Here is a 24,330-nt window from a genome sequence, read left to right on the forward strand (position 1 = left end):
ATGGCTCGGATAGGTAATATTTGGTACTCTTCATTCACAGACCTCAATGCTCTTTACAAAGGGCAAACAAGCATTATCCACATTTTACTGGAGGAGAAACTGAGGCAAAATTTAAAGATGAATAGGGTTTATAATCCAGCTTTCCTATTCGTGTTCTGTCCCCCCTGACCCCACTCCCTTTCTGGAGATGACCGTGCAGGTGCCCATGTTGCCTTCCCCACGTGTGACAGAAAAATGAATGCATGTATCTCTATTTCATCCTTTATGAACTATCCGTCTCTGTAGGTGGCTTTAGTGTGAATTACAGCCCTACTTTACTCTCCACTGCCATCTAATGTCCTATTAATAATGTGTATATATATATATATATATATATATATTAGGGCTGTCAAATGATTAAAAAAATTAATCGTGCTGTTAATAATAAATACCATTTATTTAAATTTTTGGATGTTTTCTACATTTTCAAATATATTGAGTTCAATTACAACACAGAATACAAAGTGTACAGTGCTCACTTTATATTTTTATTACAAACATTTGCACTGTAAAAAAGAAACATCAATTCACCTCCTTGAAGTACTGTGGTGCAGTCTCTTTATCATGCAAGTTGAACTTATGAATGTAGAATTATGTAAAAAAGAAGAATTGCACTTAACAATAAAACAATGTAAAACTTAAAAGCCTACAAGTCCACTCAGTTCTACTTCTTGTTCAGCCAATCACTCAGACAAACAAGCATTCAGTGTTGGGGGAAGACGGGGAGGGGGGAGGTAAGCAATGACTTGTGCAGGAGGAGGGTCTGAGAGGACAGGAGATGACAATGGGGAGGAGCCAGCAATAACTTGTGCAGGAGGAGGGGGAGAGAGGTGTCTTGTTGCTGTTTTTGGTGGTTTCTGGTACTGGGCTCACCAGGCTCGCCTCCTTTTACTGAGGTAGGTGGGCTCCCTTCAGCTGAGTGAGCCCTTGTTTGCAAGGGAGGGTGGATTTTACCTCAGGGACTCATACTGCCGGGGAGGAGAGGCTGGTGCAAGGAGGCTGAGCTCACCAGCCCCATGTTCTCTGTGGGGTATGCCTGGATCAAGCGGTTTGCTAGGGGCAATGGGGCACAGCGCAGGGGGATTGGTCCCGGGAGTGAGGGGCTGGCCGGGAACAATAGGCCCGGGCTGGCTAGGGTGGTGATACATCCCATTTTGGCCAGGACAGTCCCCTTTTTCAGCTCTGTCCCGGCCGTCCCTACTTTTTTGCCGAAACTGGGCATTTGTCCTGGCTGCAAGGCAGAGCAGAGGGTGGCGGCTGCTGCCAGGGGTCAGCTGAAGGCAGCACTGCCCGCCCACAGGGAAGCGGAGAAATTTGCTGCTGGCAGGCAGTGCTGGTTTCAGAGCTGATCCCTGGGTGGCATAGAGCTGCGGGGTTGGGGAGGGCAGGCACAGAGGTGGTGGCAGTTCAGACCTTTCACCAGTCTGCCTATCTTAGGTACTTATATGGCCTCCATTACTCTAGTATCTGAATGTTTCACCCCTCTGAGGTATCCCTATTTTATAGATGGGGAACTGAAGCGCAGAGAGGCTGGTTTTCCCAAGCAGGGCATTGAACCCAGGTCTCCCAGGGCCAGCCCACAACATTTTGGCTCCTGAGGCGGGGAGCTCAAATGATGTCCCCATGTCCCCTCGCTTGGGCCAAAACTTTGAAAGGTCTCAGTTCTGCCTTCTTCCTGTTCTCCTCTCATGGTACTGCTCTGCTACCTACCCCAATAATGGAGAACTAACAACTTAAAATGCCTTGTTCAACAATTTTAAGTAACACTTAACTTTCAAGCGCCTGAACAGCAAATGTAACTTTTCGTGTCTGCAAAGTGAACACTGGCATTTTTATCTGTTTGAATAATCAAAGTGGTGCTTTCCATGCCTTCTTGGTTGCAAAGATTTGAACTGCTTCCTGAAGGCCCACAGTCTGGGCCAGCTCATGCTCTATTGAGATGGTTGCAAGGCCAACCAGCCTCTCCTGTGTCATTGTGGAGCGTAAATGTGTTTTTATTAACTTCAGCTTGGAGAAGCTGCTTTCTCCACTGGCAACTGTTACAGGAAGTGTTAGAAGTATGCACAGAGCAACAAAAGCATTTGGAGAGAGGGTGGTCATCTTATTTGTGCACATATATTCCAGGACAGCCTGTGGAGCTGATCCTGTTGAAATGTATCTTGAAAGGGCTTTCAGTTCATCACCTAAATCACTCGCATCAATATCACGCATGTCATCCTGTGTCAACACTGTCTCTAGTGCCCTGCATTGCTGGTGTAGGTCTTCTTCAGGTATAGTGAGGAGTTTTGGAATATCGTACAATATCCCAAATATCCTGCTGTGTTCCTTTAGCTACATGAAGCGTTCTTCAACTGACTGCATTGCACAATCTAGCACCTGGTTAAAGAATTCAACTTTGAATTGTTGTTTGGGGTCTCTTATGGGATTATCCCGTGCCTCATAATCAAAATGTCATCTTCTTCAGTGACTGTTGTATTCTTGAATGGGTGGGAAAATAGCTTCAGTGTGAAGTTCCTTTGCCAACTTCTGTGCACTCTTCAGAACGTTTTGAAATCCCTCATCTGACTGATAAGACTGTAGGTATGACTTTGCTTTGTCTAGTTGTTCCATTGCTCCAGATATATCAAGGTCAACACCTTGGAGTCTCTTGCTTACAACATTTATTTCAAACAGTATGTCATGCCACAACACTAAGCCACACAGAAATTTGAAGTTATGTATGTTTCTGGTGATTCCATTTCCCTCTGCCATTGTTCTCTCACAAACAGTTCCTGTTATAGCATTATCCTCCATAATGGCAACTATGGCATCATCTATCTTCCCAATTTGATGTTTGATAGGCTTTATCGCCTCCACTCGACTTTCCCATCGTGTGGCACTCAGTGCTTTCAATGTCAGAGAGGATGTTCCCAGATGTTGCTTCAAAATTTGCCATCGATGAGTTGATGCAGAGAAAAATACATAGATGCTTTGAATTACATTAAAAAATTCAGCCGGCTCATTAGAAGCTGATGCTGCATCACTGACCACCAAGTTCAATGAATGAGAACTGCACGGGACAAAAGAAGCTCAAGGGTTTAACTCTCGGATCCGTGTCTGCACTCCTCTGTTCTTTCCTCTCATGTTGGCACCATTATCGTAGCCCTGACCTCTCATGTCAGCTATCTCAATTCCCATGTCTTCCAGCTTTTTAAGAAGCACATTTGTCATACCACCTCTTGTGGTATCATCAATGTCAATAAATTCTAGAAAATGCTCTCTGACAGTCACCATTGCAGGGACATTTTCACTAGGTTCTGTTGGTTGGTACAAAACGCACCATTAAAGTCATTTGTTCTATATGGCTAATGTCACGTGTGCAGTCCAGAATAAGGAGTAATATATCTTGCTGACTTCGGATCTGCCACAATCTTCTGTTTGACTTTCGTTGCCAGTAACTGTATGATCTCATTTTGAATTGTTTTTCCAAGGTAGTGGTGTGTGTACATTTCTTGGATGGTGACTCTTCTTAGATGCTCCTGGAGTACAGCATCAAACTCGGCCATCAGCTCCACAATTTTAAGGAAGTTTCCATTGTTTGGCACGTACAGCTGATCTGAAGTGCCACGCAGTGCTAGGTTTTGGGTAGCAAGCATTCTCACAATGGCAATGAGCCTTTTCAGAACATTTTGCCAGTAAAGATACTCTGATGCAATCTTCTGTTGATGCTGATCATCTATGGTGGCCTTTAACCTTAGTCTCATCTCAAGCTCTTTCCACCTATGGAATGCTCTCTGGTGGTTTGCTGCCTTCTCATGGCATGCCAGATTTCTAGCCAGATTTTTCCAGTCCTTTGTTCCTGTAGAACCCAATGTGGCTGGAACATTAGACTGGAAGAGTTTGCAACAAAAACAGTATGCAGCATTCTGGGTTTTTGAGTACATAAGCCATGGCCTCTCCACTTTGTCACCACTGGGGATTTCACGCCAGTAATGTGTTGGCTGGAAACTTCTATTTTCATTGTCTTTGGGGAACATGAAGTTATTCGCTTGCTGTGGCCCATGCAGTACAAGGAAGTCCCTCAGGCTACTGCTCAAGTGAGTCCACAGTCCTGGATCATCCTAGACTTAAGGAACTAAACTCAGCAGCAGCTGTTTCTTGCACCTCCACCAGACTCTTCTCTGATCTACACTTTTCTTCAGGAATGTGCATGGTTCCATCCATTTGAGAGGAGATATGGGTGCTGCAGTAGCTGCCAGGTCACCTGCACTCTGACTAACGGGAAGATCAGGCATCTCCTCACCACTCACATCCTCACTGGGGCCGGAAGGCTCACCGTGAACATTTGTGTCTATATATCTCAGGAGATCTCCTTCCTGCTTAGATAGAAAAGCTTCCTTTGCTTTCTGTCTTTTTCTGAATGCTGCCCCAGAGGAGCGTTTTCTTCTTTCACTCATGACTGCTGTTCTGTGCCAGCTATAGTGGCTCTCAACACTCAATTAAAGGGGACAAATAAGCAGGCTGGTAGCAGGGCCTGAGTGAAGGAAGATATCAGCGTCTTAAGGGCCTAACTGGCTCCTACTACTTCAGTTGACTGCCTGTTCTCTCCTCAAGTGGATTCAGGGAAGCAGCAGAAAACAGGAAGCTCCCTGAGAAGCTGGTGTTAATCAGTCCAGGCTCCTGGGGGTGCATGAGAGTTACATAAGAGGCTCCTCCTCTTTCTCTCCCTGCAGCTCCTGCTGCTTTCTGTTATTCCTTCTCCCTTTTCCTCCTGCCTGCCTGTTATGTCTCTTGTGCCCTCCTTCCTCCAGCACAGCACTCCACCATCTCTGTGCATCTAGAGCAGAGAGAATACATATGCACCAGCAGCAGACACAATTTTTTACACTCTGGGGAGGGTGCCTAGTGGCGGCCTCCCCCACCACAGTCTGGCACCTGAGGCGGCCGCCTCAGTTCGCCTCATGATAAGGCCGGCCCTGAGGTCTCCTAAGTACTAGGCTAATGCTTTAATCAATGGATCATCCTTCCTCTTGTCCGTTACTTTGTGAAAGTAGAATGAATTATATTGAAATTATAATTCATTAAAGAAATGCATCTGGTGGGTTTGTTGAAATATAGTTGTCAGGAAGAGAAACATTAAGGAGTATGAGACAATGGGTCCTCCAACTAATTAACTTAGAGCTCCTACTGAGCTAGGAGATTGGTAAATGTTAGTATGCAAATAAGATATGTATGTATATTTGTCAGTTTCTGCTTCCTTTTGTCTCTTACATTAAATTGGCTTTGGCTTATCTTATAAATAAGTTAGCTTGAGCTTTTGCAGGGGGCTCACATATCTGGGTGCATTGGCAAAGCGCTTTGCTAATAAACAGAGTGATCTGACAAATTCTGTGAGCCTGAAACTGACTTTGACAACTTCATAAGTCTCTTGCCACCCCTCTCCCCATGTCGCATGCTTGACAACCTGTCAAGCAAACTCTCGCTTATGGACCAAAGATGCCATTTGCTCTCATTTTAGGTGTGGTTAGTAACGAAACTGGATGATAGAATTTACAAAGAGGATCTTCAAAGAGCAACTGAGCTAAGCACTGAGTCCCCACAGCAGCGTGGTGGTCCTAGCTAACATTTCCCCTGTGCTTTTCAGCATCAAAGAGATTTGCTTGCTTCGTTATTACAGCACCACAGTTGTACGTGGTACTTTATGACAGGAGAGACCAGGCCCTGCCCTAAGGGGCTTACGTTGTAAATAAATGGGGGAAGGGGTGCAACCCTATCAAAGCTATCTCTTTTTTCTCTCTCTTTTTTTTTTTTTTTTAACCTTTCCTTCCTATTTTCCTTTCCTATGTGAGGATAAATAACAAAGAAACACCCTTGGAATTCCAGGTAAATTTTAAAAATGCCAGTACCCTTTGGGTGCTTAGAATGGAAAATATAAGCAAAAGAAACACAGTAATATTTAGGGCTGTTGATTAATCACAGTTAACTCATGTGATTAACTCAAAAAAAGTTATTGCGATTAAAATAATTAATCTCGATTAATCACACTGTTAAACAATAGAATATCAACTGAAATTTATTAAATATTTTAGATGTTTTTCTACATTTTCAAATGTATTGATTTCTATTACAACAGAATACAAAGTATACAGTGCTCACTTTATATTTTTATTACAAATATTTGCACTGTAAAAATGATAAACAAAAGAAATAGTATTTTTCAATTCACATCATACAGGTACTGTAGTGCAATCTCTTTATTGTGAAAGTGTAACTTACAAATGTAGATTCTTTTTATTACATAACTGCACTCAAAAACAAAACAATGTAAAACTTTAGCGCCTACAAGTCCACTCAGTCCTACTTCTTGTTCAGCCAATCACTAACACAACAAATTTGTTTACATTTACAGGAGATACTGCTGCTTGCTTCTTATTTACAACGTCACCAGAAAGTGAGAACAGGCGTTTGCATTGCACTTTTGTAGCCGGCGTTGCAAGGTTTTTATGTACCAGATACGCTAAACATATGTATGCCCCTTCATGCTTCAGCCACCATTCCAGAGGACATGCTTCCATGCTGATGATACTCATTTAAAAAAACAAACCGCATTAATTAAATTTGTGACTGAACTTCTTGGGGGAGAATTGTATGTCTCCTGTTCTGTTTTATCCACATTCTGCCATATATTTCATGTTATAGCAGTTTCAGATAGTGACCCAGCACATGTTTGTTTTAAGAACACTTTCACAGCAGATTTGACAAAACGTAAAGGAAGTACCAATGTGAGATTTCTAAAAATAGCTACAGCACTCGACGCAAGGTTTAAGAATCTGAAGTGCCGTCCAAAATCTGAGAGGGATGAGGTGTGGAGCATGCTTTCAGAAGTCTTAAAAGAGCAACACTCAGATGCGGAAACTACAGAACCTGAACATCAACAAAGAAAATCAACCTTCTGCTGGTGGCATCTGACTCAGATGATGAAAATGGACATGCGTCGGTCCTCTCTGCTTTCGATCGTTATCGAGTAGAACCCATCATCAGCATGGACGCCTGTCCTCTGGAATGGCGGTTGAAGAATGAAAGGACATATGAATCTTTAGCGCATCTGGCACATAAATATCTTGTGACACCGGTTACAACAGTGCCATGCGAATGCCTGTTCTCACTTTCAGGTGACATTGTAAACAAGAAGTGGGCAGCATTATCTCCTGAAAATAGTAACCAAACTTGTTTGAGCAATTGGCTGAACAAGAAGTAGGACTGAGTGGACTTGTAGGCTCTAAAGTTTTACATTGTTTTGTTTTTGAGTGCAATTATGTAATAAAAAAATCTACATTTACAAGTTTCACTTTCATGATAAAGAGATTGCACTACAGTCCTTGTATGACGTGAATTGAAAAATACTATTTCTTTTGTTTATCATTTTTACAGTGCAAATATTTGTAATAAAAATAATATAAAGTGAGCACTGTACACTTTGTATTCTGTGTTGTAACTGAAATCAATATATTTGAAAATATAGAAAACATCCAAAAATATTTAAATAAATGGTATTCTATTATTAATTGCAATTACTTTTTTTAATCGCTTGACAGCCTTAATTTTCATCGGGGTATGCTCTCTGGGCTCCAAAGTGAACAGCCTGTGAGATCTGCAGATGCTGTCACCACCCCTAGAGCTGTGGGGTGTGGCTTTCAGAAACCCTCAGCTGTTATAGGAAGCCCTGACTGACTTCCTAGGCTACCTTAGTTTTCTAATAAAGTGCCTATTAGGGCAAGGTGAACAAAGTTTAGACCTCTTCTATCCCAGGACGCTTCTTGGGAGCTGTGGGCAGAGTTTAGACTTTAATTAATGGGGGGATGGGAGGGGGGGATAGAACACCATGAAAACTAAAATGCTTTTTAGTGACGGGTTAGAAGCTGGTGGGACTTAAAAAAAGGCAATAAGCTATATGTGATATCGTTTATAGCTGGACATTGCAGGAGAAATGGAATAGAACTGGACTTTCTGTAGAGGAGTTTCCCTCCCTCCTCTAATGACACACTTGTAATGCTCCTCCAAAGTGCCAGTCTCTTTGACTGGGACTGGTCAGTGGAGCCCACCAAAGCAATGACATTCCCCTTGGCTGAGTGAGGGGCCACAGAACCCAGATATCAACAGATCATGGCAGACAAAAAAAAAAAAAGTATGAACAATGAGGGAGTGCAAGTCTCGGGGTCAAAATGTGGGAACCAGGAGGGATCATGGAGCAGAAAACCTCAGACAATGCCCACTGCTGCAAGGTGTCGAAGGAGTCGGTAGATGCCATCCAGTGGAACTCTGCACAGTTGTGTGAATGGACAAGGACCCAGAAAAAAGACCCCCCAGTTGCAGAAACCTCATTTCCTCTGTGCAGGGTCCTCCTGGAGCATGCCAGCTGTCTATTATCCACAGATAAGTACAGAGTAGCACAGATGGTAGGAGTACAAGCCCTCACAGCAGATACATGCTCATCACTGGTAGGCACCAGATAGCTGTTTACGCTCTCTGGCCCATTCATTCATTTGCCCAGCTGCTTTGGCTGCCAATAAAGGTATCGCTTGTGGGGGAAACTTTCTGTGATATGAACAGATATCCCACAAAGAACCGCACTGAGAACACTTCATGTAGGCCCCCTGACAGCTGTACCTAGACTATGAGTCTGTCACTGCTACCCTGGGAAAATTTGGCAAGCTCTGTTCAATTGCCAGTCTCCTGCTCCTCCTACCTGTGGAAGTAGAGAGCCGGGCCCTGTGTGCAGCAGCGCCCGGTATCTGGGTGATGAAAGTGGAACAGCAGAGCCAGGCATACCAGTGACACTGGTGCGTTGCCTTTTTTCTGCTTTGGGGGCTCCTGTGGGCAGCCTTGAGCTGCGTCAGTGAACGTGCATGCAGAACTCGCCTGCCACTGTGTATTTAAAAACCCCATTTGGGAAGTGGGAGCCAGTGACCCTGGAGAACCTGCTAATTTGTTTACCATCATAGAATTGTGCCTGTAATTGGAATCTGAAGCTAATTTCAAAATAATTAGGCAGCTGCTTGTGTATTTTGCATTTCCTCTGACAAAAGAACCCTACTCCAGAATGCAATGGAAGGGTTAATAGGAGTCTCTGGGCTCTCTTCTCTTCCACCTGTGCCCAGGAGCAGTGCCTTGCCCCCCACAACACTTGAGACAATCCTTCTTTTCAAAGCAATCTTAAATGTGGTAGATGGTCAAATGCTCTGCATCCATTTGGAAATGGGTAACCTAAAGCTTCCATTAGCCATAGGCTGGAGAGCTTACTGTGCTTCAGAAGGGTGTGGTAAACAAAGAAGCCACCTGTGACAGGAAAAAAGTGTTTGTCTAGTGATCAGAGCAGTGCTCTGGCAGAGCCTGTGGGTTCTACATGGTGTGTGACTTTGGGCAAGATGCTTATGACCTGATCTTGTGCGGATCATTCCACCTTCAAGACACAGACTAGGAGTCTGATTCAATTGTCCTATAGGTAAGATGGGGAAAAGCCTATTCCCCACCGCATAGAAAGGTTTAATGTATATGTATAAGGCAGCTCAAGGATTGGTGCTACAGTAGTGCAAAGCAGTAGTTCTCAAACTTTTGTACTGGGGACCCTTTCACATAGCAAGCCTCTGAGTGTGACCCCCCTTATAAATTAAAAGCACTTTTTAAATATATTGAATACCATTATAAATCCTGGATGCAAAGCGGGGTTTGGGGTGGAGGCTGACAGCTTGCGACTCGCCATGTAATGACCTCACGACCCCCTGAGGGGTCCCAACCCCCAGTTTGAGAACCCCTGGTGCAAAGGTTTATAGTCTAATATCAAGTAGCACAACACTTAACTCCTCCGTATCGCCTCTGCTGTTTTAACTGTAGGAACCTAAAGAGAAAATATGAATCAAAATAACAAGAGAAAACAGATTTTTTTTTAAAGCATAAAGGCTCAGTGATTAGATTAGAAAGGCTGGGGAAAAAAACTCAAGGTTAATTAGGTGACAGATTGCACAGCGGCAGGTGGTGATGGTGTCATGCCTGCCTGCTGGAAAAACCGCAAAGCACAAAAGGCTTTTGCACGTGCATGCTGCTCCTTTCTAATTCTTGGACAATTATCAGGAACTTATTTTTCCTCTCTGAGAGTGCGGCTTCTACATATGCCTACTTGTGGGGGGCAAGTGTGCAAGCTCATGTGTTTATAGAGAAGGCTATCGGCTGAGAGCCACTTGTTTCTTGTGCAGATTTCTAAGATTACAGAAGAGGGAGCAGCCCCTCCGGTTCTGTTTGGTTGCAGTGAGCTCAGAGCTCACGCAGTGTCCTCGCACTGCCCTTGATTTCTCTCTCTCCCCCCGCCCCCGTAATGCTTATTGAACCAAGTGACACCCTACTCCAGCAATAAGAAAAGGAGGACTTGTGGCACCTGAGAGACTAACAAATTTATTTGAGCATAAGCTTTCGTGAGCTACAGCTCACTTCATCGGATGCATTCAGTGGAAAATACAGTGGGGAGATTTATATACATAGAGAACATGAAACAATGGGTGTTACCATACACACTGTAACAAGAGTGATCACTTAAGGTGAGCTATTACCAGCAGGAGAGCGGGGGGAAATGATGCTCACACTGGCTGCTGAAGGAGTTCATTGCAGGGCAGTTCTGTGGTAGAACTGGATGCTGAGAAAATAGCACACAACTGAGCTCAATAGCATGTGCAGCATAGAGTGGAGAAAGCAGACCAGACCAGTACCTAAGTGGAGCCCGCTGTGCAGTGGGACAGAAGGGATGTTTCTGCCACTGCCTATTACATGAACGCTCCCTGCCCACACTGACACTGCACCAGTAGAGATTATTATAGCAGAGGACCAAACTGCAGTTGACCTTACTCAGAGAGCGTCTACTTCAAATGGTGGTGTGGATTCTGCCACGGTCTGATCTGGATCCTGCCTTGATTCCAGTTTCCACAGGTTTACATGAGCGTAATAAATTGGAACCTCAGGGATTCTCTCCTGGTCTCAGGCCTTGGGGACTTTCTGTGGCTTTTTTTAGACAGGCTGATGATAGAGGGGGTTGGATTTACCAGATTTCAGTATCTGTCCACTTGCTTCTCAATGGAGAGCAAGCCTCTTACTTGGACTTAGACACGTGTGTAGCAGAGTCAGAACTGCCCCCGTGCACATTATACCCCTGCATGGGCTGCAAGGACCTTGGGTCTGGGTACAGAAGTAAGAGGTGCTTTACAACCTGCCTGCTTGCTCCCTTGTCATAAATATAAAGGGAAGGGTAAACACCTTTAAAATCCCTCCTGGCCAAAGGAAAAAACCCTTTCACCTGTAAAGGGTTAAGAAGCTAAGATAACCTCCCTGGCACCTGACCAAAATGTCCAATGAGGAGACAAGATACTTTCAAAGCTGGAGAGGGGGAAGAAACAAAGGGTCTCTGTCTGTCTGTGTGATGCCTTTTGCGGGGACAGAACAGGAATGGAGTCTTAAAACTTAGTAAGTAATCTAGCTAGGTATGCGTTAGATTCTGTTTGTTTAAATGGCTGAGAAAATAAGCTGTGCTGAATGGAATTGATATTCCTGTCTTTGTGTCTTTTTGTAACTTAAGGTTTTGTCTAGAGGGATTCTCTATGTTTTGAATCTAATTACCCTGTAAGGTATTTACCATCCTGATTTTACAGAGGTGATTCTTTTTACTTCTATTAAAATTCTTCTTTTAAGAAACTGAAAGCTTTTTCACTGTTCTTAAGATCCAAGGGTTTGGGTCTGTGGTCACCTATGCAAATTGGTGAGGATTTTTATCAAGCCTTCCCCAGGAAGGGGGGTGTAAGGTTTTGGTGAGGATTTTGGGGGGAAAGATGTTTCCAAACAAACTCTTTCCAAATAATAAATACGGGTTAGATGTTTGGTGGTGGCAGCAAAAGTCCAAGGGCAAAAGGTAAAATAGTTTGTACCTTGGAGAAGTTTTAACCTGAGCTGGTAAAAGTAAGCTTAAGAGGTTTTCATGTAGGTCCCCACATCTGTACCCTAGACTTCAGAGTGGGGAAGGAAACTTGTCATCCCTAAAATGTGCTCAGGGAATGGAGAAGCTATGACCTGACCCTTGCTACTTCTGGCTAGCATAACTGAGTCAGCATGGGTGGGTCGGGTTGTAATATGATATAAACCAGCTGCAAATAGTTCCCCCTTAGAATAAGGAGGAAGTGAGAGAGGAGTGAGTCAGACTCACAATACCCTGAGGTGTGATGCAGCTCACGTGTTCCCCTTTTAAGTAGGGAGTATACAGAAACCATGGAAATCACCCACTCTACTTAATCTCAGTTTTGATCTCTTCATCTCCCACTGAGGTGTCTGACTCGGGTTGATTGACCTTCTAGCGCTACATGGTTCCAATGGAACCTGTCAGGATTCTTCTGGCTTTGCCTCAGTGGGGATCACACAACAGCTATCCCACCATGTTCACCATTTGCCTTGAGACACAACATGTTTCCTTTGAAGCAGTGTTCCCCCCACAATGTGGGCTAGCTCCCTCCCAGCCCCTCTTCTCTTTGAACCTGGCGAGTTCAATGAAACTCAGTATCATGACTTTCAGTTGGGTCTGAAAGGGCTTTTACTGGAATGCAGGGGGCTGCCTGACTAGCAAAGGCGAGACAGAAAATGTCTCGGAATGCCTTGCAGATCCCAGACATTTTACTGGGTTGACCCTTCCTCCCCCTGAAACTCTCTTCCCATCTGACAGTCTCTCTCCAGCCTTCACCTACACAAGAGACCACACCGGCTTCCTGACAGCATTTTACAGCATGATATTTTTTTTTTCTAGCCAAGCAAAGGGTTTTGCTGGACATAATCCAAAACCAAAAGGACCTCAGCACACCTTTGTGATATGTGTTCTTAGCCCAGCTTCGATGCCTGGACACTGTTGTCCCACGTGAGGCCCTGAACTTGGTTTCATTTTCAAGGTGTTTCCCCAGCCTCTCACCTTCAATGAATGAGACGCTTCCTCTTATGTTGGTCAATGCGTTTAGCACACATGGGTTACTGAGTGGGGTGATACTCTGGTGGTGCCAGCAGTCTTGGATTTTAATGTCTGTCTTTGCTGCCCTACTCTAGCATGCAAAGCTGTAACCCCCTGCCGCTGAGATCACTACAACCAGTGCCTTCCTTGTCACTGCAGTTGAAAGCAGCTTTTCCCCATTCCCACTGCACTGTGCACATTTGTCAGCTAATTACTTTTGCGTTTAGGCCCAAGCTGTGACAAATACCAAGACTGACCACAGGACTGGGGAAAGGGAAGAGGAGTATTCTGATTTAACAAATTGGGGACTGAGGCCCAGAACTATTCAATTACTTGTTTCTGGTCACAAATCAGGTTTGAAATATTTTGACTGCTCAAACCAGAGCATTGAATTCTTAGGAATGCTGAGTCAGCACTTCCCCTTCTACAGTAGCAGCTATAATAACTAGGGTTTCCAACTTTGTAATATTTAAGAACCAGACACTCCAGCAGGAGTGCCAGAACCTCCCCTCCCCTGCCCTGCCCTTTCCCGTGGAGGACCCACCCCCCATCCACTCTTTCCCCCTCCCTCCGTCGCTCACTGCTTTTCCCCTCTCCACCCGCTCCCTATGTGGGGCGGGAGGGACTTGCCTGCAGAGCCAGGGCTGGGAACTGCAGCCACCCAATGCAGGTAGGAGATGATCCTGGCTGAGTAGGGTATGGCATGGGTGATGACTCTGGGCCTCTCCGTCTCCTCTGCCTGCAGTAACTGGATTTTGGGTGTCCAGTCAGTAGATCTGACTGGACACCATCAGATCCCCTTTTCAACAAGACTTTCTGGTTGAAAACAGGACACCTGGCCACTCTAGTAATAACGTGTAGCAAGCATGTATGTAAAGTGAGTCCCGTGGGGGGGTGTGTGTGTGTGTGAGTGTGTGAGTGTGTGTGTGGCCGGTCTAGCATGGAATCCTCTTCAAACTGGGCGATTCCCTGCTCTCCTTGGACAAAGATCCTCCAGTGCTGTTTGTAAACGGAGCTGGAGCATGAGAGGAAAATATTTCTTGTGTTCTTGGCCATAACCCACCTCTCTGCCCAGTGTTGTGCAGCTATGTATGTAGGCCCTGATCCTACAGCTCTCCATGTGGCTGCATCTCTTGGCCTTTATAGAGCCCCAGTGACTTCAGCAGGCTCTGTATGTGCAGAGCCAGTTCCAGGATTGGGGCCCTAGTTTATAAAGGGTTTTGTTATCAAAAGGAGGTGCTCAAGTAAATGGGTAGGGCCTTTTGGGGAAGGGCTTGCATCTTCATGTGTGAGAGCAGCCCCTAACGCTCTGAGGGTGTCCCTGGAATGTAAACAAATACAAGGGGCCAAGTGAACCTCAACTTGGGAACTACCAGCTCCCTAAACTTTGTTTCAAAGGAGAATCCCCCGGTCCCCAAAGCCTGTTTCTGAGTTGCAGCTGTGGCCAAAGGTTGTGTTTTAAAATATTTCTACGACTGTAATATTACAAACTCTTCTGGGTTGCTTTCAGCATTTGTAGAATAACCGCTATCGTGGGGTTAAAAACTAGTTTGGTAAATTTCAGCCCAAGTCATATTTTCAAAGCTTTTTATAAACCCTTGAAAACTGGCCTGTAGGGAAAGGTGAGCAGTCCCTTCCAGTGTGGGTTACAGTACACTCCTCCCCCCCCGCTGTGTAGCGAAGGCACCAGGGCAGTTTATTGGATTACGGTAATGGTAGGGTCACCAATCAGAATCCAGTCCCCATGCTGCTAGGGGTTGTGCAAACATGTAACAAAAGGACAGGCCCTGCCTCGGAATGCTCAGGGCTTGTTTACACTTGGATTCCTTGCATCAGTGAAGCTTCTCTGATGCAAATGTGAGGGTATGTTCATGTAGTGTAGACACTTACTTACTACAGTGATGGAAGGGGTTTTTCTGTCACAATAGGAAATCTGCCCTCTTGAGAGGCAATCACAAGGTTGATGGTCAGCCTAGTGGTGTCTATACTGGGGTTTAGGTTGACGTAACTACTTCTCTCGAGGGTGTGAATTTTTCATACCCCTGAGTGATGTTGCTAGGTCAGTCTAAGTTACACTGTGGTATAGCTACACTGGTGCAGACCTTCCAACCCCAACTAGCCTTTACATTGCAGGTTTAGGACAAGGTGACACGTGGTAAGGTTGCACCTGCTACATTGCTACACTGGAGATTGCAGTTCAGCAATATCTGTGGCTCAGCTGTTCCCTGCCCCCCCCAAAAAACCTGAAGTGTTTTAATAACCCCCCCTTTTTTCTACTGTTCTTTCACTATAATCTGATGACAGCAGCAAATAATGCTCCCAAAGACACCACATTCAGAAAACATAACTTTATTATTAGTTGCAATATACATTGTATTCCTTTAAAGAATCCTAAACTTGTACACACTTTTCCCACTGAAAATACATGTATGCACATGTGTATATATTATATTCAACTGGAGCACAATGGAATGACGGGCTCAGAAATTACTTGGAAAAATAAGTGATCTCTACAGGTTTATGCTGACAGTGTGCTAGGGTGACCAATATAAAAAGAGCAGGCTAAATAGAAAACTGTGTGGATGACACATTATGAGGATGGTCTTTTGATGCTATGCTTGGTACTTGTAGTGATACTGCATATACAGTAGTTACAGACTACTATTGCTCTGTCATAAATGCATTCTATACTCAGAGGGAAACTATCCCCATTTGTCTCAGCAGAGCAATCTGGAAGTTCATAAGGCCAGCAGTGCTCCCCATAAAGTGTCCATGATATTTGAAAATAAAGGTTTTAATTACATTTCTGCTGGTGGCAGATCTTCCTGCTGCTAATGAAATTGCTCAAGAAGGGATTTCCACTAGGACATGGTGGAGACTAAATGTGCCAGTTTAAGCCAGTTTGGACCTGTGGCAATGGATCAACTATAGCAGTAAGAGTTTAAATGTGAGGTGGATCCCCAACTGCTGTCAATCAGTATAGCACAAGTGACCTTACTAGAGCTATGTTAATTTACACCTGTCTCTTGAAGTCTATACTGAAAAAACACTGATTTACACTACCTGAGGGTCTGGCACTGTTTCTATGTTAAACAGTGAGATTTGAGCTCTATTCAAGTCTGTTAGAAACTGGCCCTCAATTTCTCAGCTAGGTCTTCTTGAGGCCCAGTTTCCCAAAAGACAGTGCTTCAGAAAATTGTCTGAGAGCAGCAGCAAATGTCAGCTTTGCCAAATGTCATCTGAACACTTTATTTTCAAACACAGCTTCCCCTGCCTGTGTGACCTTGCTGAGCTTAGCTGGACAGAAGGACAGGTTTTCTTTTTATCATCCTCATTTTCTTCTTACATATTGCTTCCAAGCTCAGGAAGAAAGCAGCTCTCTCTCAGGCTAAAGAACAGAACTGATCAAAGGCACTGACCCCAGGACTTCCTATGGCCACATACAGGTTCTAGGGAGCAGCAGGGCTGCAACCATAACTCTGTAGGGTTAGTTCTTTCTTTCAAGTGCTTGTTCATTTAGGATTCTCCCCTCCCTCCCCCCAAAAGAGCTCAGTACTCAACTAATTCTGCTCCAATTTAAGTCAATGGGAGCAGACTCAGAACAACATTAGGTGCTTTTCAAAATCATATCTTCTAATCACCTCTTTTTATTTATAAAATATTTCTAGTACTCCCTATGTCACCCTAGCACATATCACTGTATGATTACACCTACCCTAATGCATGCTCAAGGCATAAGAGTTAGGCAGGGTCTCCCACCACTGTAATGTCTCCATGCTCACCATCTCTTCCCAGCTCACGGTTAGTGTGTGTGTGTGGGGGAACGACCGACCTGTAGGAGAATAATGTTGCCACAAGCCAGCTCACTGGACACTCTTGAGCATGCAATGCCTGAGCTTCACCTTGTGTTGATACCCAAAAGCCATTGTAGGGGGTTTCCAGGTGTTGGTGGTAGCAGTTGATTGGTTGGAACAGGGTTTTAAATTCAAGTTGAGCTGAACTGCTGAGATCTATGATTTCTCAGATTGCAGCCAGGAAGCTAGAGCTGTACAAATGCCAGAGCCAATCTGTAAAGAACAGCATTTCTGATTAGATGCACTACACAGTTGCAAGCACAAGGATGACTTCCATTAACTTCTCAAACCCTTATTAGAGAACAGGTCTGAGCTCGTGAAAGTCAGTCTCTGATGCTTGTTGTTATTGCACAAGGTTACCTTTCCTGTGTCCTGCCAGAATGGGTTTCAAGGGGAAGTGAAATATTGGTGTAATAGTGGTACATTGCCTTACAAGCCACTGAAACAGCACCAAACTGTCATGATGGGAATACTGCCCTACTCTCCTCCAGGGCAGAGTTGGAAAGGGAGCAGTAAGGACCTGCGATAGCTCCAGCTGCTGTACAATGCCTGCATAAGACACATGCCCCCTCTACAATGGAAACCATGGAGGATACTTGCTTTTCCCTGTGATGAAATGCTTCCTGCACCCTCTGCAGAACTTGGATGGACTTATTGTTGGAACGCCTAAGAGAGTGGGAGGAATAAGCTAAACTCTCTCTTGCATGTGGGCAGAGGCCTATTACTAAGGGCATGTCTGCATGGGACATTGCCTGGCAAAACTATCCTGGTATAATTATACCAGTATAACTGATCTAAGAGTGTCCACTGCTATAACTGTGTGGATACTTGTATGTCCACACAGGGAGTTTATACCGGCATAACCACAGTGGTATAACAGTACAGTTCTGGCAGTTGATTTCCCTGTAACACAACTACCAGAGGAAAGGCAAATAGGTTGATGCAAGCTCACTTGCCATGTGAGTGAGTTTTCACGTTGAAAGTTCTCCTAGAAATCTTCTTCTAGCCTTGCTGGTATGAAAGACCAGTGAGCTCTGGCATTTGGATCTGTAGCTTCCAATCAGTATCAGAATCTGCTGGATTTACAAACTTTCTGGTGGCAGCTGTCTTTGTGGTAATTCATCAGTATCCTTCTGTACAGCTTGTTCTATGTAGCCCCAATATTCAGATACAGATGTTTGGCTACCTAGTCTGCTCTATGATATGCTTTTAACTGCCCACCTAACTCTCAGGAGCAAGTGTGACCCTTCATTGCCACCCAGCTAAGACACAGCTGCTAAGTCTAGGAGAATCCACCCAAGAAATGGCCATTTCACAGAATCGGAAGAGCTTGCAGGGAAACCTAATAACATTATGAGGCTCTTAGTAAATAAGTGGACTGTGAGGGTACATGTCAGCCATCTCAATGCCCTTCCCTTCACTAGATGTTCTGAGCTTGACTAGCATTTCTGGCCATCTCCAGCTGATGAGGGGAAAAGGCCAAATGATTGCTGTAGAGTAGTTATGAGAGGAATGGACCATGGTGGGACAACCTTGCCATGGCTATGACAGTGCAGGGGTGAGGACAGTTAGCTCCTTCTTCAGACTCTGCTCCCTTCCTCAGTGACAGCTCTCTGAGCCGCCAAGATACACACCATATAGTATATTAATATTTCCTCTTAAATAAAATTTTGACTTTACATCTTAAGTATCAGTAGCACAGAGTAGCTCATCTTGCAGAGGAGAGAGAGTTTGGTATCTGGAAGTCACACAGTTTGTGTGTGCTTAGTAGGTTTTAAGTATCTTATTCTACATTAGTCCTTCTCCTCTGTGAACTCTGCTCTGGTGCTGGAAATTAAACAGCGGTTAAACAACATGTCTTTCTAGAGTGCAATCTGGTAGGGTAGGTCCCCACTCTTCAGGCCTCGTGCTAAAAGAGGTTGCTTCAGATTGGTTTGACCTAGAAAATTAGCTTTTCACCTTCAAGTATGGAATTATTCCTCTCTCCCCATCCCCAAGCTCTCTTTGCTAACTCTCTCTAGTGTTCCCTTCTCAAGGGTAAAGACGTCTTATACAGTATGTTCTGCAACTGTGGGAGCAGGGAAGGGGACCGTACTTCGCAGGAGTAGAAACGGAATGAAATGAAAGATGCAGAACTATTGAACATTCCAAAGATTATTGCAGAATAAAAACAGCCTTGGCACATCAGGAATTCCAGAGAAAACAAAGAACATGGGGTGGGGTGGGGGGTGGGTGGGGGGCTTTTGCAAACAGGAGCCTTGTAGTACAATAACCAATCTGGAAAGTTTTTTCAGTGACTTCTTCCACTGCCATAACCCCCTTTCCTGCTTTAGGGCAATGGCCTCTTTAAATGACTGAGCGGAGTCTCCCTCCTATGTAATAGGAATGGCTATTCATAGCAAAGTATCCTAGGAGTCCCTCTAAGTTAAATCTTTTCCAGAGAGACTTTTTTTAAAAAAACCCAAACAAACAAAAACTTCCATCCCCAGAAGACCATTGGGAAGGTAACAAGGTGGCTTAAGTGTGGCTGGGTCCTCCAGCTGCTGAGACCTTCTGACCAATCCATGTTAGTATTTCCTTAAACACAGCAGTGCTGACCTCAGGCAGCTCTTTATGGAGAGCATGGTAGGCCTCGTCATACACCTGCAATCAGAGAAAGAACACAGGTTCAGACAAAACCCCAAAGAACAAAGCAGCCCTTAGGTCCCATTCGCCAGTGCCCACAATCCTGACATGCCCTGCACACGTCTCGTCGGTCTTCCTGTATTTCTTAGATATGGTGAATTATAAATATTAAGGGATGCCACCAACTTGAGGTCTAGTCAGTTTCAGCAAGGGAGTTAACAGGAGTTCTCAGGTTTCACACCTGTCGTCTCCGCACAGGTTTGCGGTGTTGCAATCTCAATTCCTTCTCCTGCAGTTCTTTCCATTCCCCTCTCCATGTGGGGGAGACTCACCAACAGGAGAATGTGCCATATGATCGCATGTTCAAAAATGGCCTCTGATTTTGGGTTCCTGATTTAAGACACCTTTCTACAGCAATGCTGAGCACGTGAAGCACTGACTGACTTCAGCTGGAGTTGGGAGAGCTCATCACCTTTGAAAAACCAGGCTCCAGGGCCCAGAGCCACTAAAGTATTTAGACACCTAAACTCGTTTGGTGCTTAAGTTTCTAGGTACAAGTTCCCTTTGTACTTCGGTTTTGGCCTCTGGGCATTTGCACTGCTGTCTCACTCTCATCCGGACATCTAGTTCCTGCCTGAGCCCCAGAGCAATTCATGAATTGTGGGGAAGGTAGATGTTTGGCCGTCTGAGTTGCATGCAGGACCTGACCCCGTAGGCGGCCTCTGAGCACTGGATCCTGAGTCTCCCACCTCCTAGGAGGCGACCTAACCACTGGACCTCAGAGTCATTTCCCTCACTTCCCTCTTTCTCTGACCCAATGATTGTTCCATTGTGGATAAATACTTAAACAGTCATTGGGCCAGAGAGAGACAGTTAGAATAACTCTATTGTCCAGTGTTAGGGCACCCATCTGAGAGAGGGGAGAGCCAGGCTCCTGTCCCCCTGCTCCAGTCACTCTCTTTGAGTGCCCCCTGCTGCTCCATACCCTCTGCTGCAAGTGGAGTTTAATAGTGCAGACTCTGGAGATGGTATTGATGTTATCAAACTTAGACCCGCCGTATCCAGGCAGAACATTCCTTTGCCTACTGCCCTCTAGTAAGGGAATCAAAGCCATGCAGACCCATTGTCACTCTTTTATTTTAATCCCTATACAGTGTGTATGCTGAGAAGCACAAGTCTCTTGCGAGGGCTGCTTTCATGCACTTAAGCAGTGGATACAACCGTTCCCTCAGGGTCTCACACCCGCCTTCCCAGTCCATGTATCCAGTGAGCCAACTACAGCATATCAAGCTTTCAACCCAATGAGAGGCAGGAAATATTAATCACACCCTTGGCATGTAAATGCAATGGGAGGCGTTCCCACAACCCTGGGTGTAATTTCACTCTTTTGATGCCTGAGATAGATAGTTATTTTTCTGACAACAAAAGCTTTCGCTTGGTCTCCCCGTCTCCCTTTCAAGTTCATTCATGTGCTAACAATTGGTTAATCAGCTGTGTGCTCTCTCCAAATGAGCAGATGTGGAATGGCTTTTGTTCAGCTGCTTTTGGAACTTTCTCGCTATACCTTTATGCAGTGAGGTGGGCTTGGCGTGAAAGCAGCCTGACCGGTCGCAGAGTTTGGGGGCACTGGGTTACCTGGTTGGGGGCCCAATCCTGGAATGTGCCAAGTTCTTTCAACTCCTTTTGGGTGTTCAGCACCTCCCAGAATCAGACACTTTCCCATGCTCTGCACTCTTGTCAACAGCACCTGACACCTGCTCTGACAGTGACTCAGTCAAATCCTTAAGCCTACACTGAGCAAAGCAAAGGCTGATATGCACAACATTACACCCTTCAAATACAAGAAGCAAGGTGACCTTAAGTGTTTTGTCCTGACTCTGCACGGTGTCCATCAGTAAGTAGGAACCTTTGATGTCGCAGAGCTTGTCGGGCAAACCATGTAGCACCAAGATTGGTAGAGTCAATTTAGGCAGGGATCGCTCTATTTTGGCAACGGCATTCAGCAGCTGGATGACAAAGGAGATCTTCATGCCCCCATGGTAGACCAGGGGGTCTGAGGTGTAAGATTCAACCTATTGGAAGGGGGGGAAATCATTGTCAGCAACAGTCTGTTCCGAAAATACAAGGCAGAGCCCTTCATGTGTGATGAGTCTGTTTCCGTCTATTGTTTAGGCTAACCATTTCCCACCCTCAGTGGGCTCCTGTGCCACTTCACCCTAGATCGGGGCAGTCAATTTATTTTTTGTCAAGGTCCAGACTCCAGAGAAAATAATAAAAATAATAATATAATAATAAATAAATAGATTTTGAGGTCCATTCAAAAGTGCCTGGTGGTCCAGATTTGGCCCGCAGTCTGCCTATTGACTACCCCTGCCCTAGAATGATAACCCCAGTTAGCAGCCAGGGCCCATCACCTCTTGTGCAACTGGAAACTGGGCTACTCCAAACTCCTCTCTTACACCACTGAAAAATGTTCATGAGCCAAAAACACTGGGGGCAGGCAAACAAGCAGCATCAGTCAATGGACTTTGCCCAGGGGAGCTCCTTTCTGCGCTTACTCATGCTCTGCCCTGGTCTCCTACCACTCAAAGGTGGCAGCCTTTTTCCCCCATAGGCAGTTTTTCATTCTGCTTTATTACAAAGCTGATATAGATATAAGCAATTCCTGAGTACCAGTAATATCTCTGGTGCTGAGTGGCCCTGCCATGAGTCACTTTACCTCTCTTTCCCTCAGTTTCCCCATCTGCAAAATGGGGATAAAGATGTTTCTGTCTTGCAGGAGGGTTGAAGGTACTGATTAGCTCCTGCTTGTAAAGTACTACTAAGATGAGGAGCTCTGTGTTGGTGTTAAGTGTGTATGCGGAGATGGTGCTTGCAAAGATGATGGGTCTCGACAAGGCGTGCTCTCTTGAGCCCAATGGAGGCTGCTCTGCTTAAGCTGGAGCATTGCCTGTTGGGGCCTGTAGTATCCATGGGCCACCCCTCTGTATTAAAGACGAAGGTAACTTCAATCTGCACACTATCTGCTCACTATGTATGGGCCTTGAGCTTCTGATTGGGCAAAGTTTTTCTTAGTTTAAACTATGAGATAAAGTGCCAGTAGGCCAAAAAACCAACAAAAAAAACCCCCAAACCCAAAAAACCCACATACCCCAGCATTTCACTTGCAAATTTTTATCCTTCTCTTGCAGGCTGGCTAAGAGCAGAGAGTCAGCATGAAAAATCTGGAGTGAGGAGAGTGCTGAAAACGAGGCACTGGATTAATCAGCACAGGGTCTGGTAGCTAGGAATGGGTAGTTACTGCATCAGGCATATCTACAGTAAATATTTGTATGCTGTATACAGAGAAACGAGCTTTGGCAGCCTACGCAGGCTTTACCAGCTCAATCTTTGCCAGCGAATTTTGATTATAGGTGGATCCCTGGCACAGCCGCCGATTCCTCTAAAGTCTGATGTGGTTTAAAAAAAAAAAATCATCATAATTTATTTGTAGGTTGGCTGAAGGAAGCCTAATTTTTCTTCTCTACGGCAGCGTTTCCCATGGTGGGTCCTGACCCCCCCAGTGGGTCGCAGGAAGGTTCTAGATGGGTTGCCACATCCAGGGCTGGATTAACCAATCACCGGGCCCTGGCCCAAAGCAAACATACACTTCCACCTCGGTGCGGAGGGGAGACCCCAATGGGGGACGATGGTGTTCAAAGGCAAGCCTGCCCTGCTCTCACCCCACACCGATAGCTCCTGCCCTGCGGGGCTGGGCATGGCTCCCCACTCTGGTCATTGACACCTAGTAAATGAGGTTGCTGTGCCACTCAGGTTTCACACGGCTGCCCCTCCATGACGAAAGGGAAGCCGGGCCAAACTGGATGACACTGCAGTTGTGTGTGCCAGGTTGCCATGCTCTCAGCAGGGAGCTGCACCCAGCCCTGTGGGGCAGGAACCGTCACTGTGGCCTCTGTGTAGGGGCAGGCTTGCTTTTTTACACCCTTGGCCGCCTCTCCTTTCTGCACCAGGCCATGATTAGGGGGGTAATGCCAGGGTGAAGGTTGCCTATGTGTAATGATGGGTCCTACAAAAAGCAGTTGGTGGATTGCCCTAGTACGAGACCATTCAAAAATAACGCCCCCCTCTTAACCCCGCACAGCAGCCTCCTATGGTAACAGTTCATTGGACACCAAAGCACAATTAAATCTTTGGCAGCTGACGCGCCCCTCGTAAAGTCAGTAAATTACAAAGAGAGTTATTCTAACCGATGAAGTGTTTTAAAATGTGCCCATTGCACCCTGTACTAATTCCAACAAGCACACAGGTTAGTCTAAACTCCCTCCTTACTGTGCTTACACAGACACCACATCTGAGCATTAGAAGGCTCAGAGATCGATTCTCTGCCACAATCTGGTCTTTGTGACAGGCTCAGGTGGCACAAAGGGACTGGAAACCATCACCCCTGTTCTGGATACCGTCCATGTGGAGGACCGGGGGGGGGGGGCCCAGTGGATGTAGAGCCAGCCTCCCTCCCCACCACCTTTAGCACAAGAGATGCATTGGGGCAGGGATGGAATGGCTAGGATACACACTACAGCAATCCCTAGTTGGTGGGTGATCCTTAGAGGAGCATAGCCAGCAGGCACAAGTTAGAGTGGCCCCTAGGCTGCTCTATTTTTTGCCAGGGCTGGGCCAGAGAATCAGGGAGCTGTAATTTAGCTATCTGATGCCCCTGCTTAGCTGGCCGAAGTGCAGGAGAGAATCTGCCATCAGTATCCATCTCAGGAGCATCTCCTCTACTCATTCGCTGACTGAGCCTAATTCCAT

The 24,330-nt window shown here is 45.4% G+C and overlaps 1 protein-coding gene across 4 annotated transcripts in view; it reads right to left on the minus strand.

Moving 5' to 3' along the window:
• Positions 1-15,375: 15,375 nt before the first annotated feature.
• MGLL (monoglyceride lipase) overlaps positions 15,376-24,330 on the minus strand; it is an 84,994-nt gene continuing 76,039 nt past the window's right edge. For all 4 annotated transcript variants that reach the window (XM_077821161.1, XM_077821162.1, XM_077821160.1 and 1 more), the window contains exons 7-8: positions 21,378-21,593; positions 15,376-19,539 (exon numbers count right to left, since the gene is read on the minus strand). In XM_077821161.1, the coding sequence (XP_077677287.1) occupies positions 19,414-19,539; positions 21,378-21,593 (342 nt within the window). In that variant the 3' untranslated portion in view covers positions 15,376-19,413. The remainder of the gene's footprint in view (positions 19,540-21,377; positions 21,594-24,330) is intronic.

Source organism: Eretmochelys imbricata, chromosome 7 (assembly GCF_965152235.1).
Source record: "Eretmochelys imbricata isolate rEreImb1 chromosome 7, rEreImb1.hap1, whole genome shotgun sequence".
Classification (NCBI taxonomy): Eukaryota; Metazoa; Chordata; order Testudines; family Cheloniidae; genus Eretmochelys; species Eretmochelys imbricata.